Source organism: Stenella coeruleoalba, assembly GCF_951394435.1.
Source record: "Stenella coeruleoalba genome assembly, chromosome: 7".
Taxonomy (NCBI): Eukaryota; Metazoa; Chordata; class Mammalia; order Artiodactyla; family Delphinidae; genus Stenella; species Stenella coeruleoalba.
The window spans coordinates 10510228-10526303 of record NC_137153.1 but is presented as its reverse complement, the minus strand read 5'-3'; the positions used below and the strand labels follow the sequence as shown (position 1 = coordinate 10526303).

Below are 16076 nucleotides of genomic sequence, written 5' to 3'. Positions count from 1 at the left end.
CCACGTGTGCACAGGAGGTGAGCTCAGGTAATAGCAGTCAACTTCAGGAGGTTGCCTTCTGGAGTTCCTTTGTCTGCACTGTCTCCCCGGTGTTTTCTGTCTCTGGTCCTCTGGTCAGAAAGCTGAGGCTCTGGTTATCTCACTCTGCCCTGTGCTTGGAGCAGGGTGGCCAAGAGCCGGAGGAAACAGCCCTGCTGTCTGGGTACCACGTCTCCACCAAACAGGACGGAAGCGTCCTCTCCCCAGCTTTACGGGCTCTGGGTTCTGATTACCCGTGGCAGCGCGTGGGGGCTGGAAAGGAGGCAGCGGAGGGAAGAGCGAGAGATCTCACCCTCTCTCTCTCTCCAGGCGTCAGGGTTCCCCGGCGCGGCCCTTGAGACAGAGTGGAAGGCCCCTCCTAGAGCTTCCTCTGTCCGCAGCCCAGTGCCCTCCCTTGGGTTCCTGACTGGGGAAAACGGGAAGGGGGTGGAGTGTACCACGTGCTGGGGGCGCTTTGAGGTTCTGTCTTCTTCGCCCCTCCAGCTGCTGGCTGCTGCTCAGCGTCCCGTGCAGCTGCTCCTGTGCGGGTCCTGGTCCTGAGAACTGTGTCAGTGGGGGCACGGCTGACGCGTGCTTAGTACTCCCATCTTCCCAGGAGTCAGAACTCCTGTTATCCTTTAGACGTGTAAATACTAGGAAAAAAAGCGTTTATTGTACTTATCCATGTAGTTACCGTTTCTGCTGTTCTTAATTTCTTTGTTTAGATTTATGTATCCATGGTATCACCTTCCTTCTTTTAACATTGCTTGCAATGCAGGTGATAGATTCTTTCAACTTTTGTATATTGAAGAGTATTTTTACTTAATTTTATACCTTATTTTTAAATTAATATAGATTTAATTATATTATTTTATAAGGTTTAAATTTTTTCAAATTTAAAAATTGTGTACCTTAACTTTTAAAAGATGTCTTCTCTGGGTATAGAGTTCTAGGTTGGCAGTGTCATTTTTGAGTGCTTTAACGATGTTGCTCTGTCGTCCTTTTAATCGCGTTGTTCCCGACAAGAAATCAGATTTACCTTTGTTCCTCTCTCCATAACATGCTGTTGTTCTCTGACTGCTTTTAAGACTTGTGTCTATCACTGGTTTTGAGCAGTTTGACTGTGAAGTGCCTTACCACAGTTTTCTTCATGTTTCTTTTCCTTGGGGTTCACTGAGCATCTTGGGTCTGTGGTTTATCATTTTCATCAGATTGGAAACTTCTTTTCCAATATTTCTTCAGGTATTTTCCTGTGCTGCCTCCCGGTCCTCTGGGGGCTGCAGCCTCACGTGTATCAAGTCATCCCATAGTTCACTGATGTGCTTTTCATTGTTTAAGATTCTGTTGTTTCCTGTGCCTTTCGTTCTGGATAGTTTCAAATTCACTTACTTTTTTCTGCATTGCCTAATCTAGTATTAATCCCATCCAATGTATTTTTCATCTCAGATATTGTGGGTTTCATCTCTAGAGGTTCGATTTGGGTTTAAGTATCTGCCATGTCTGTACTAAACGTTTTGATCATATGGAATAGAGTTATAAAAACTTTATTAGTGTGTTTGTGTGAGAATACTAATGTCTGTCTCCATTCTGAGTCCATTTTCATTGGTTAATTTTTCTCCTTATTGTGGGTCACATTCTTCTGCTTCTTTGCATGATTGGCAATTTTTGATTGGATGCCAGACATTGTGAATTTTACCTTGATGGGTGCCAGGTTTTTTTGTGTTTCTGTAATTATTCTGGAGCTTTGTTCTGGAATGCAGTTAAGTTAGTTGGGCTCAGTTTGATTCGTTTATGTCTGTTTTTAAGATTTGTTAGGTGAGATCAGGGCCACATTTAACTCGAGTGCAAATTCTTCCTAGCACAGAGGGAAAGCCCTCTGAGTGTCCAGTCACCACGAATTATGATATTTTCCAGTCTGGCTGCTGGGAACAAGCAGTGTTTCACGTCCTGTATTCCCTGTAGTCTCTCGGGTGGTTCTTTTCCTACCTGAGGTCGTTTCTTCACACATTGCTCCCTTCAGTGCTCTGCTGAATACTCAAGGCTACCTTCTGGAAGTCTCTGGACTTCTTTTTCTTCTGCCTTAGTCTCCCAAGGGTCAGTCCCAGCTCTGTCGCCAGAACTCAGGGAGTCTGCTGGGCTCTGCCTGGGTCCCCCCCCCCCCGAGCTGCAGCTGGAAACTCCCAAGGCAGCAGGAGGGGCCGTCATAGGAGTTGTCTTGTTTGTTTCTCTTCTCCCAGGATCCATGTTCTTACCTCTTCTTATCTTACTGCTTGTCCAGTGTCTTGAGACTGATGTGTTATATATTTTGTCCAGTTGTTTTGGTTATCCAGGCAATAGCATAACTCTGGTCACCCTGTTCTATCTTACTGGGAGTGGACGTACTTGAGACCAGTTTTTAGAGGCTGTTGCACTCATCTAGACAAAAACTGAAGACCTTAACTGAGAGATAATAAAAGCGGACATATGTAAGAGACTCTCGAGGACAGACTTGTAAGGGCTTCAAGGGAAACTCTTCTACAGGTTTGTCAGGGCAAGAACTTTGATAAGCAGATGAGGAAGCATCAGAGTTAGGAAAACTGAGAGTGTGGTATAGATTTACAAGAAAAAGAGACAGCAGCAAGACAAGGGCTAGAATATCTGCACTGAGTTTGTCGGTAGAGGCATGGTGACCTTGATGAAAGCAGCGTTGCTACAGGGCTAGGGGCAGAAACAGAATCCAGGGATTAAGGAGCGCATGGCAGCTGAGGAAGGAGCCTCTTCCAGAAGCTAAGCTGTGAGGAGAAGAGAGATGAGGGTGGTGCCGGGTGGTGGAACCTTAAGGAAAAGAGCCTTGAGGATAAAAGTGCATCCCCGCACCCATTTTAGTACCTGCCTGACCTTGGTCACAGTGCACGTTGGAACCCAGCGTCCCTTCCGGTGCCTGCGCCGGTGCCCCGTGGCCCCCCTGCCTCTCGCTCTGTCCCTTCTGCCTTTGTGAGGCTCCCTTCCCGCCGCTGGCACTCAGCTGCTCTTTGTACTTCACAGCCCTCCTCCCCTCTCCTCTTTCCCAAGCCCTTTGCACGGCGGCCTCCGTTACTTCATTCGGACCCATTTCTGAAGCCCTCCTTGTAGCAGAGCTCTTCACAGTATTGTCTGTGTACAGCTGGTGCTGGCTCCACACTTTTCCCCCAACCCTTCACCCCTTTTCCCACCCACCTCCTTTAGATTGCTTTGGCACCTTTATCCAACACCGTGTGGCTGTAAGTTATGGGTTGGTTCCGGTTCTTTACCCTTCTTAACTATCCTTTTAAAAATTGTTCCTTTTTGGTAATCATTTTCCCTGAACAAAACTGAAATCACCTGCTAATCTGCAGATATTTACTTTCATGGACTAGTACACAAAAATTTGTATTAACATGTATTTGGTCACCTTTGAAAGTTTATATGACTTACACTCTGTAATAATATCCTGTCTGTTACTGCTAGGTGCCTATATGCTTCATGTATTATTATCAAATGTTCTAAAGACTCAAACTTCAGTAGGTCCTTTTCTGGCTTTTGCTTTGCTAAATTTTAGTAAAAAGGTTTACCCCAAACTATTATTGTCAAAAAGAAAGTGTCAGTGGCCTACATACGATAAATAAGGTAAAACAAATTTTCTTAGAAATACTTTTCTCTACTTTTAATCCATATGCACATTTATTTTAGGATTTTTTTTTCTATTCTCTTCAGTGAAATTTATAGAAGCAAAATATTAATTTATATTTTATCTATTTATGTACTACCCCAAGTTATTCTTAATTATCTTAGGTTTAAAAAATTTTTTTTTCTCAAATAAAAACTTTACAGAAACATTTACGTTTTTTTCCATTTTTATATTCCCTAAAACTAGAGTTTAATTCATAAGTGTTTTAAAAGGCAACTTTAGATATATTTATTAGTAGTAGTATTAGTTGCTTTTGTTTTTTTTTTTCTATCATTTATTATTCATTCCCTGAAAGTCCTTTTTTTGGGTTTTGTTTTGTTTTTTTATGTTGATGACTATTTATTATTTTTTTAATTTAATTTTTATTTTATATTGGAATATAGTTGATTTACAGTGTTCTATTAGTTTCAGGTGTACAGCAAAGTGAATCAGTTGTACATATGCTTATATCCACTTTTTTTAAGATTCTTTTCCTATATGGGTCTTTACAGAGTATTGAGTAGAGTTCCCTGTGCTGTACAGTAGGTCCTTGTTGTTTACCTATTTTATGTATAGTAGTGTGTTTATGTTACTCCCAAACTACTAATATATCCCTCCCCCCCACCTTTCCCTTTTGGTAACCATAAGTTTGTTTTTGAAGTCTGTAAGTCTGTTTCTGTTTTGTAAATAAGTTCATTTGTACCATTGTTTTAGGTTCCACATGTAAGTGATATCATGTGATATTTGTCTTTCTCTGTCTGACTTCACTTAGTTCGATAATCTCTAGGTCCATTTTTAAGCACCATCGTTATATTCTCTATGTGATGTAACCTTTTTTTCCTGTGAAGCACTCAGTTGGATAGAAGATCTTAAATCTGCCTTAAGATATTTTTTTTTTATCTTTTTCTTCTAGAACGTACAGTGGGAGAGGTTATTAAATTAGATCCTGGCGGATCTCCAAGAAAAGTCTGGGGGAAAAGTCCTATAGATTCTGTTCTAAAGGTACTTGGAGAAGCTGAACTACAACTTCAGACAGAACTACTGGAAAATACAACTATTAGAAGTGGTAAGCAGAGAAACTAGTTGTTTTTCTATACTAGAAATAATATTAAAAATGGAATTGTATTTTTAAAGATGTGTCTATTTTAAATGAATTGTTTGTAATAGACTACCTTTTGTTATAATAATTTTCTAGTTAGCTGGAGAATGGTTGCATTTTCTGGGGAGTTGTCTCAAATGGTAGTCTTGAGTTTTGATCTGAAGTAACCTGGGTGGGATCTAAAAATAAAGGAAGAGGAAATGTATATGGGAGAGGGGGAGCCGGAAAAATAGAGCAGTCAGAATGCTGTTTGACATGAAGAAAGATGGAGTAGCAGTGTGTTGAGATGAGTGGTGTATGTTTAATGGGGATTCAGGAGTCGAGTGGACTGAAGGACTAAAAGATATTGTCGTAGGTGTTATGCTAGGCCTGGGGGGATGAGTTGCTGTGAGGCAAGAGGAACACGCTTGTGGTCCATGAGTGTGGTGGGTCTCAGTGTTACAGCTACGCAGAGGAGAGTGCTCCTGTTATCAAACAAGTGTTTTAGGAGTTAACAGCTTATTCAAACCAAGAGGGAGTCGAAGGTGGAAGTTGTGTCAAGGCTTGAATGTGTGTGTATTTCACTTCTCTGTGGGTTTATGCTCACTCCCACCCTCACTTTCTTTTTATCTGCCTCTCCTTAAAGCTTGGAGTGAAACTTATATCCAAAACTGACAGAAGAATAACCTGGGAGGTCAAGCTACTCACATTGTGTAAAGAGGAATTAGCCAGATGCTGACAATTAGCTATGGAAATGAACCTACATACTTATTACAGAAGTAGCAGAAGTAGGTTGTTCTTTCCTTATTAAGAGTGAGCCTTCCAGCCACTAATCATTATAGCATTTCTTTAATATTAAAGGGAAAAAAACCAATTTGAACAAAGTATATAAAATCATTTGTTTGAAAAAAGGGCAAGTACATGAGTGTGTATATTTGTAATCAGTTTGTTCACACTCTTGGGTCTGGAAGTTGTGCTGTTGATGCCAAATAACAATCACAACCAAAAATACAATAGTAGTAACAAATTCCTACACCTCAGTCTGAGCCTGTTCTCAAATGCTCCAGGCGTTATTTAGAAAGAAGTACCTCCAGGCTAAAACATTTCAAAAATAATAAAAATTTCAGATTATTTGGTAGTCTAAAAGTCCTAAATATGTTCAGTCCCATTAGAACTATTACATTTAAATTCAGATTCCTCTTATGTAAAATTTTTATTGCTTAAATAAATGTAATAATGGTCTATGGTAAGAGTTAGGCAGTGTGAAAGCAAGACTTTCCTTCTCCATATAAATAGTCCATCTACATAGAATTGGAACTGAGTTTTTTTTTATGATTTGTCTTTTTAAAAAATCATATTTACCAACTACTGAATACTTATTACCTGTGCATACTATTATGTGTTTGGTGGTAAAGCTACAAAGCGTAAAAGATGGTCGTTGCTCTCAGAAGGCAGACACAAATCATAACAAATAAAGGGTAATGTTTCATGAAAAGGGCAAGAATAGAAGTACCCACAAAATTAAGAGGTAGTGCAGAGATGTTTATGTAATTGACTTTATCTGTGAGAGTGGAAGGCTTCCAGGCGCTGTCATCTGCCGTCTTTAAAATTTTTCTTCTAACTACATTTACCTACAAGAACATGCTCTGTGCTGAAATTTTAAGACAGAGAAGTTGCACTTGTTAGCATCACGGAGATCACATGTGGCAGAGTGTGTGTCAGAGGTGTCGCCTATGAGACGGTGTGGGCCCACAGCTGAGGAGGCTCTGGGTTATCAGTACTGTCCTGTGTCATTGATGGTGCTGGGCTTTTTGGGTCAGGGAAAGCCACAGAGAGAGCAGGTGCTTTTGAGCTGGGCCAAAGATACAAAAGAGCCCACTGGGTAGTTAGGGGAGAGGACGAAATTCTAGGCAATTTGCAAAGATGCAAAGGTTTTAACGTGTGTGAGAGCCATCTTCATGTCGTGGAAAGAAAGTTCTGGTTTCATCACTTGCCAGCAACCATGGGGCAAATTCCTCTGACTTTGACTTCCAGGTGCTCGGTGTGTAGAGTGGAAACACTGCCATTCAGGACTGTTTTGTGGATTAAATGACAAACAGGATGGACTTGTGTTGTCTTTAGTCTTCCAATCCTTATGTCAATGTCTCTTTCATCATTTTGATTGTTGAAGCTCTTTTGTGATAGATTCCTTGGGAGGAGCTCATGTGAACAATGCAGCCAAAGATTTTGCATGTTCATAAGTTTGTGTGAAGACTTTCTTCTTGAAGGTAGGTTTGGCTAAATGTAAATCCTTGACTTACATTTCCTTTCCTTGAATGTCTTTACTGGATAACAGTATAGTATTGTGACATAAGGCATAGCTGTCAGGAAGTCTGGTGACAATCTTCTTTCTTTTCCTTTTAAATGACTTGGTCTTTTTGTTTGGATACTCAACGGATATCTTTTTCCTTAAAATCCAACTTCTTAAAATATATTTTGTTGTTGGTTTTTTGTTTTTGTTTTTTTAGTACATGGTTGGTTTCTTTTCATAGACTTTTGTTTTAGAGTATTTTGGGGTTCACAGCAAAATTCAGCAGCAAGTACAGAGAGTTCCCATATACCCCCTTCTTCCACATATGCAGAGCCTCCCTAACCATCACTCCCCACCAAGAGTGGTGCATGTGTTACACTTGATGAATCAACACCGACACATTATTATCACCCTACTCCATAGTGTACCTTAGGGGTTTAGTCTTGCTGTTGTACTTTCTGTGGAGTTTGACAAATATTTACTGACCTTTATCCGCCGTTTCAGTATCATACAGAATAGTTTCCTGCCCTAAAAAATCCCTGTGTTCTACCTGACTATCCCTTCCTTCTCCCAACCTCCTAGCAACCATTGATCATTATACTGTCTCCATAGTTCTGCCTTTTCCAGAATGTCATATGGTTGGAATCACACAGTGTGTAGCCTTTTCAGACTGACTTCTGTCACTTAGCAGTATGCATTTAAGTTTTCTCCATGCCTTTTCCTGGCTTGACAGCTCATTTCTTTTTAGTGCTGAATAATATTCCATTGTATAGATATACCACAGTTTGTCAATAAAGGTTATTTAATAGGTTGTTCACCTATTGAAGAATATCTTGGTTGTTTCCAGGTTTTGGCAATTATGAATAAAACTGCTGTAAACATCTGTGTTCAGGTTTCTGTGTAGACATAAGATTCCAACTCATCCTGAGTATATGCCAGGGAGCCCAATTGTGATTGTATGGAGTAAGAGTATATTTAGTTGTGTAAGAAACCACCAAACTGTCTTCCAAAGTGGCTGTGCCATTTTGCGTTCCCACCCATGTGGACTGAGAGTTCCTGTTGCTCCACATCGTTCAGCAGCATTTGTTGTTGTCACTGCTGTGGGTTTTAGCCACCATTGTAGGTGTACAGTGGTGTTACCTTGTTTTAATTTGCAGTTCCCTTATGGCATACGATGTGGAACATTTTTTCATAGGCTTCATTGCCTTTTGTGTCTTCTTCGGTAAGGTGTCTGTTCAGATCTTTGGTGCATTTTTTAATTCGGTTTGTTTTTGTTTGGGTTTGATTTTTTAAATTCTTTTTGGTAACTAAGGTGATGGATTTTTTTAATATAAATTTATTTATGTACTTATTTATTTTTGGCTCTGTTGGGTCTTTGTTGCTGCATGCAGGCTTTCTCTTGTTGTGGCGAGTGGGGGCTACCCTTCATTGTGGTGGGTGGGCTTCTCATTGCAGTGGCTTCTCTTGTTGCAGAGCTTGGGCTCTAGGCATGTGGGCTTCAGTAGTTGTGGCTCACAGGCTCTAGAGCACAGGCTCAGCAGTTGTGGCGCACGGGCTTAGTTGCTCCGTGGCATGTGGGATCCTCCTGGACCAGGGCTCAAACCTATGTCCCCTGCACTGGCAGGTGGATTCCCAACCACTGCACCACCAGGGAAGTCCTGGGTTGTTTTCTTATTTTTGTTCTGAGAGTTTTTTATGTATTTTGATTAACAGTCCTTTGTTTTTATTTCATTTGTAAATACATTCTCCCAGTCTGTGGCTTGTCTTCTCATTCTTCTGACAATGTCTTTCACAGCAAAAGTTTTTTAAGATAAATGAAATTAGCTTATTAAATGTCTTTCATGGATTATGCCTTTGGTGTTGTATCTAAAAAGTCATTGCCAAACCCAAGGTCACCTGGATTTTCTCCTCTGTTATCTTCTAGGAGTTTTATAGTTTTGAGTTTTACATTTAGGTCTGTAATCAATTGTGAGTTAATATTTGTGAAAAGTGTAAAGTTGTTTATTTGCCTGTGGATGTCCAGCTGTTTCAGCACCGTTTGTTGCTAAGAAGACTGTCCTTTCTCCTTTGAATTGCCTTTGCTCCTTTGTTAAATGTTAGTTGATTGTACTTCTGGGCTCTCTGCTTGTTCCATTGATTTGTTTGCTGTTCTTTCATTAGTATCACACTATCTTGATTACTGTAGCTTTTAGCAAGTCTTGAAGTTGGGAAGTGTTACTTCTCCAGCTTTGTTTTTCTCCTTCAATGCTGTGTTGACTAATCTGGATTTTTGCATCTTTATGTAAACTTCAGAATCAGTTTGTCGATATCCACATAATAACTTGCTGGGATTTTAATTGGAATTGCATTGAATCCATGTATCAAGTCAGGAAGAACTGGCATCTTGACAGTATTGAGTCTTCCTATCCATGAACATGGAATATGTCTTCATTTGCTTAGTTATTCTTTGATCTTTTTCATTAGAGTTTTGTAGTTTTCTTCATCATGGTATGTTTTTTAATATGTAGTTTCCAGTCTTTTTTAGGAAAGTATTCTTGAATTATAGTTTTTTGAGTTCTTTATTCTGTTCCTTAAGTCTACTTCAGGGACTTATAGGTATATTTTGGATTTTTTTTTTTTTTTTGGGGGGTACGCGGGCCTCTCACTGTTGTGGCCTCTCCCGTTGCAGAGCACAGGCTCCGGACGCGCAGGCTCAGCGGCCATGGCTCACGGGCCCAGCCGCTCCACGGCTCGTGGGATCTTCCCGGACCAGGGCACAAACTCGTGTCCCCTGCATCGGCAGGCGGACTCTCAACCACTGTGCCACCAGGGAAGCTCCTCTTGAATCCTTTTTGTCAATTATTTTCTTTAATTAAAATTTTTTTCTCCTATTTACCTTACATATCTCTTAAGAAATTGTGTGTTTTGCTTATATGATCTTGTGTTTTTTCTAGAATCTTTATTTTTCAGGTTTTTTTCCTTCTTTTCTAACCTTTCCTGAGCTCTATCAACTGCCTCATTTCAGATTCTTTTCTCACTGTAATTGTATTATATTGCAATTTATATTTTTTTGTTGTTCTCTTATATCTTCTACCATGTTCCTCGTTTTTCTAGTTGATTTTTGAGTAGTAGGTTATAATTTTAATTTGTTTCATGGATTTTTATTATCTCTGGCCCACAGAGGACACTTGGCATTGTCTGGAGACTTTTTGGTTGTCACTGATAAGGTTACTACAGGTATCTAGAGGCCACACAGAGTGCATATTGTAACAGGTGTTCGCCCAAAACAAAGAATTATCTGACCCAATAGTGCCAAAGTTGGGAAACACATCTATGAGGACATTATTCTACTTCTTCCTTTTTTTAAAAAAAAATAATTAATTAATTTGGTTGCACGGGCTCTTAGTTGCGGCAGGCTGGCTCCTTAGTTGTAGCTCCAGGGCTCCTTAGTTGCGGCATGCGAACTCTTAGTTGCGGCATGCATGTGGGATCTAGTTCCCTGACCAGGGATCGAACCCTGGTCCCCTGCATTGGGAGCACAGAGCCTTATCCACTGTGCCACCAGAGAAGTCCTCCTATTCTACTTCTTATTCTTTTTTTTTTCTGACAGTAACTTTGTATAGAATTTAACAGTGATCCTTTTATGTTACTTATTTTCATGTGAAATTAGATTTGCTAAAATTTTAGGAAGGAAGAGTGGGTAAAAGTAGCCTTTCTAACTTCATAACTTGAGCTTCCTCTTCTGTTATTTTTATGACATGTTTAAAAACCATGGCCTCGTAGAGTCTGAACTCTTCTGTCTTTGCTCCTTTCCCCCTCTTTTCTCTGTCCTTTGTTTCTGCACAGATCAATTTGAATTTTCTTTCCAGCGATTTCTCCTCAATGTGGGGCTTTGATCTCGAAGGGAGCTTCAGGTGGTTAGTTTCGAGAATTCTTAGGAGCAGACTGCCCCACACTTTTTGACTTCCCCATTGGTCCTTCCTTTTAAATGAAAATTGGAATGTGTAAAAACACTTCCTGTTTTGGCTACTCTCCTTAAATTGGCCCATTGTGCTTGCCTGTGAATACTTGCTGGCTTTGGGGGGTTCTCCTGATCTGGGGTCTATCGGGTGCCCCATTGTTTCCCTCTGCTTTCATTTGCACAGATGCTATTGCCACCTGAGTCTGGAGCTGACTGTGATTTGTCCCTGTTCACATGTGTTTTGGGGGTTGTGAGGTCACCTAGATTTGCTTTAGATGTTATTTGTGGGTGTTTGGTTCTCTTGGTTTTGTCTGATTTGTGGAGGGGTTCAGGGAAATTTAAAAAAAAACAAAACAAAAAAAACTATGTTCTTTGCTATCTTGCCAGAATTTCTCTATTTGGCTTTAAATATATATATATATATTTTTTTTTTTTTACATCTTTATTGGAGTATAATTGCTTTACAATGGTGTGCTAGTTTCTGCTTTGTAACAAAGTGAATCAGTTATACATATACATATGTTCCCATATCTCTTTGGCTTTAAATATTTAAGCCATGGAGGATGTTCTCTAAAACTTTTTGTTGAATTTGACTATTCTTCCCTTCTTAACATGTAACACCTATACTCTCTACCCAAGAAAATAATTCATGAGGGAAGTTTGCCTATAATTTTCCTTTTTTGTAAAGTGCTTATAGTGGTTTGGAATTAAGGTTTTCCTGACTTATGAAACAAGGTGGGAAATGTCGACTGAAAAAAAAAAAAAAAACCGAAAAGTTGAGAATTATGTTTTATTTGGTGAACCAAACTGAGGACTTAAACCCAGGACACAGCATCTCAGACAGCTCCGAGGGGCTGCTCCAAAGAGGTAATGGAGGAACTAGGATATATAGGGGGTTTTGCAACAAACACCAGGTAGTCAGAACTTCAAAAGATTGCTGTTAATTCAAGAAAACCAGACATCTCAAGTTAAGGAATTAATAAGCACTCTTCTATGTATGGGAGGATGCAAGAGTCTGGGCTCACTGAAATAATTATTTTTGATATTTTCCTTTAGATATGCACCTCAGCTGTGTGGGGCCAGAATCCTGTGTTTTCTCATGCTGAGTCCCCTCAGGGTGCACCATTGGGGAGGGGGGCGGAGGGGGATGGGGAGTGGCTGCAGCAGTGACTTTTTGATGGGGGGAGTATCCTGTTTCTATCCTGAGTCTCCTCAGGGCTCACCTTTGGGGCATCTGTAATGTGATGGCTACTTTGTTTATCGATATGGCAGGCAGCATTTATTATTGACAGAAACATTCCCATTTTGACTATATTCTGGAAAACTTTGTGAAAGATTAGTGTTATTTTTTCCTTAAGTATTTGGAAGAATTCACCTGTGAAGCCATCTGGACTTGGTGTTTTCTCTGTGGGAAGATTTAAATCATAAACTTAATTTATGTTGTGATTTATTTTGTGTCGGTGGACCATTTGCAAGTGTTTTGCATTTAATTTCCTAACATTTGGGGGTTTTTCTAGTCATCTTTCTGTTGTTGCTTTGTAGCCTGTGTTGTGGTTACAGAACATCATAGTATACATGATTTCAGTCCTTTGAAATGTTTGGTACTTGCTTTCTTGCCCAACTTATGGTCTATTTTGTAAATGTTTCATATGCATTTGCAAGGAATATGTATTTCACAGTTACTGTATTTATGTATGTATTGGGTTGGCCAAAAATTGCCTTTGGTTTGTACATAAAAATGAAAGACACATTTTTCATTTTCGCCAAGAGTTTTATTGAACAACCTATTCACCCTTTTGTTCCATTGCCTTCTGCCGTTTTTCAGGCAACTTCATAATTCCATGTTCCCCAAACTTTTTATCTGTTTGAGCAAAGGACTGTTCCAGGTGCCTTTTACAGTTTTCCAGGGAATTGAAATTTTTTTCATTATGAGAATTCTGTAAAGACCGAAATAAATGGAAATCCGAAGGTGCAGTGCCTGGTGAATATGGTGGATGAATGAGAACTTCCCAGCCATGCTGTACAGTTTTTGCCTGGTCATCAAAGAAACATACGGTCTTGCGTTATCCTGATGGAAGATTGTGTGTTTTCTGTTGATGAATTCTGGGCGCTTTTTGCTGAGTGCTGCTTTCAGTTGGTCTAATTGGGAGCAGTACTTGTTGGAATTATTCATTTGGTTTTCTGGAAGGATCTCATAATAGAGGACTCCCTTCCAATCCCACCGTATACACAACATCAACTTCTTTGGATGAAGACCAGCCTTTGGTGTCGTTGGTGGTGGTTCATTTCACTTGCCCCACGATCTCTTCTGTTCCACATTATTGTACAGTATCCACTTGTCATTGCCCGTCACAATTTGTTTTAAAAACGGAACATTTTCATTACGTTTAAGTAGAGAATCACATGCGGAAGTATGGTCAAGAAGGCTTTTTTTAGCTTAACTTACATGGAACCCAAACATCAAAGCAGTTCACATAACCAAGCTGGTGCAAATGATTTTCAGTGCTTGATTTGTATATTTTGAGTATGTCTGCTATCTCCCACATGGTATAACGTTGATTGTTCTCAGTTAATGTCTGGATTTGATCGCTGTCAACTTCAACTGGGCTACCCGACCGTGGAGCACGGTCCAGCGAGAAATCTCCAGGACGAAACTTCTCAAACCACTTTTGACACATGCGATCAGTCACAGCACCTTCTCCATACACTGCACAAATCTTTTTTTGCATTTCAGTTGAGTTTTTACCTTTCTTGAAATAATAAAGCCTAACATGCTGAAAATGTTGCTTTTTTTCCTTCCATCTTGAATATTAAAATTGCTACACAAAAATTCACCAATTTGTTAAGTCTATTTTTATTTTTTATTTTATTTATTTATTTTTTTGCTTGAGTAATGCTTGTGGAGTTGAATTTTTTTAACATCTTTATTGGAGTATAATTGCTTTACAATGTTGTGTTAGTTTCTGCTGTATAACAAAGTAAATCAGCTATATGTATACATATATCCCCATATCCCCTCCCTCATGAGCCTCTCTCCCATCCTCCCTATCCCACCCCTCTAGGTGGACACAAAGCACTGAGCTGATCTCCCTATGCTATGCAGCTGCTTCCCACTAGCTATCTATTTTACATTTGGTAGTGTATATATGTCCATGCCACTCTCTCACTTCGTCCCAGCTTACCCTTCCCCCTCCCCGTGTCCTCAAGTCCACTCTCTACATCTGCGTCTTTATTCCTGTCCTGCCCCTAGGTTCTTTTTTTTTAGATTCCATATATATGTGTTAGCATACGGTATTTGTTTTTCTCTTTCTGACTTACTTTACTCTGTATGACAGACTCTAGGTCCATCCACCTCACTACAAATAACTCAATTTTGTTTCTTTTCATGGCTGAGTAATATTCCATTGTATATATGTGCCACATCTTCTTTATCCATTCATCTGTCGATGTGGGTCCTTTTTTTAAAATGCACGCTGATGTGATAGCTGTCACATGCAATCTAACAAAATTGTTTCGAATGAAGTTAAAGACAATTAAGTGCTACTAGAGCCATCTTACGGGAAAAAAATGAACGACCCTTTTGGCCCACCCAATATATTCTGTGTTGTTTAATCATGATGTTTAAATCTCCTGTATTTTTAACTGATTATTTGTCTGCTTGTTGTATCAGGTACTGAGTGAAGAGCATTAATATCTCCATGTGTATGTGTGGATTTTTTCATTTTCTCCTTTTAAGTCTATCAATTTTTGATATTTATGCTTTGAAGCTAAGTTATTTAGTGCATAGCAACTTAAGTTGTTGCCTTAAAGTATTTAGATCATTGCATTGGTCAGTTTGTGCATCTTCCTGCTGCCCTGACCATTTATTGTTATGACATGTCCATTTTTATCTCTAGTAACATTACTTCCTTTAAAGGCTGCTTTAGGTCCTATTATAGAGCTACACCAGCAAGCATTCTTTTGGTTAATGTTTCCTTAGTATATCTTTTTCTGTGGCCTTTTCTTTCATTTTCTCTGACTTTTTATGTTTAAATGTGTCTCTTCTCTGAAATCTAGCCCCACAGTCTTTGTCTTTTTTTCAGAGAGTTTAATTTATTTACATATAATGTAATTACTGATTTGCTTTGACTTAGCCTGTGTATATATTTGTCCCTATATGGTTCTTTTTGTTTGTTTTTTTGCGGTATGCAGGCCTCTCACCGCTGTGGCCTCTCCCGTTGCGGAGCACAGGCTCCGGACGCGCAGGCTCAGCGGCCATGGCTCACGGGACCAGCCGCTCCGCGGCATGTGGGATCCTCCCGGACTGGGGCACGAACTCGTGTCCCCTGCATCGGCAGGCGGACTCTCAACCACTGCGCCACCAGGGAAGCCCCCTGTATGTTTTTTATTTGTCCCATCTGTTCTTTGTTTCTTTCTTTTTTTTTTTTTTTTTTTTTGGTGGTACGCGGGCCTCTCACTGTTGTGGCCTCTCCCGTTGCGGAGCACAGGCTCCGGACGCACAGGCTCAGCGGCCATGGCTCACGGGCCCAGCCGCTCCGCGGCATGTGGGATCTTCCCGGACTGGAGCAGGAACCCGTGTCCCCAGCCTCAGCAGGCGGACTCTCAACCACTGCGCCACCAGGGAAGTGCTGTTCTGCTTTTTTACATTTTCTCCTTTTTGCTTCAGTCTGTTTAAATCTGTTGAACCCTTTAGCATTTCACTGATTCTGTCTTCTGGTCTCTCTAACCTGTTAAACAAATCCAGTGGGTTCCTAATATGATACTGTGTTTTTCAGTTCTAGGATGTCCATTTCATATTTTTTATAGATTACAGTTTTCTGTTGAAAGTATTTATGGATTTGTCCATTTGGCCCATCTCTATTTTCTTGACCATATTAATCACTTATTTTAAGGTTCCTCCTTGAGAAATCTCATAACTGAGTCATCTAGATCTGTTTCTGTTGTTAGCTAGATCTGTTCTATTTCTGTTGTCTCTTTTTCTTGGTTTTCAGTCATTTTTTCCTGTTTCTTTGTTATAAACCATGCTTTATATCATAGAGCAATGAACTTTTTCTATAAATTGTTAGATTGTAAATATTCTAGGGTT

At 39.9% G+C, this 16076-nt stretch overlaps 1 protein-coding gene across 7 annotated transcripts in view; it reads left to right on the top strand.

Annotated features, from left to right (window-relative positions):
- NEK1 (NIMA related kinase 1) overlaps positions 1–16076 on the top strand; it is a 233037-nt gene that overhangs the window by 169086 nt on the left and 47875 nt on the right. For all 7 annotated transcript variants that reach the window (XM_079926984.1, XM_079926982.1, XM_079926986.1 and 4 more), the window contains one exon: positions 4596–4748. In XM_079926984.1, the coding sequence (XP_079783110.1) occupies positions 4596–4748 (153 nt within the window). The remainder of the gene's footprint in view (positions 1–4595; positions 4749–16076) is intronic.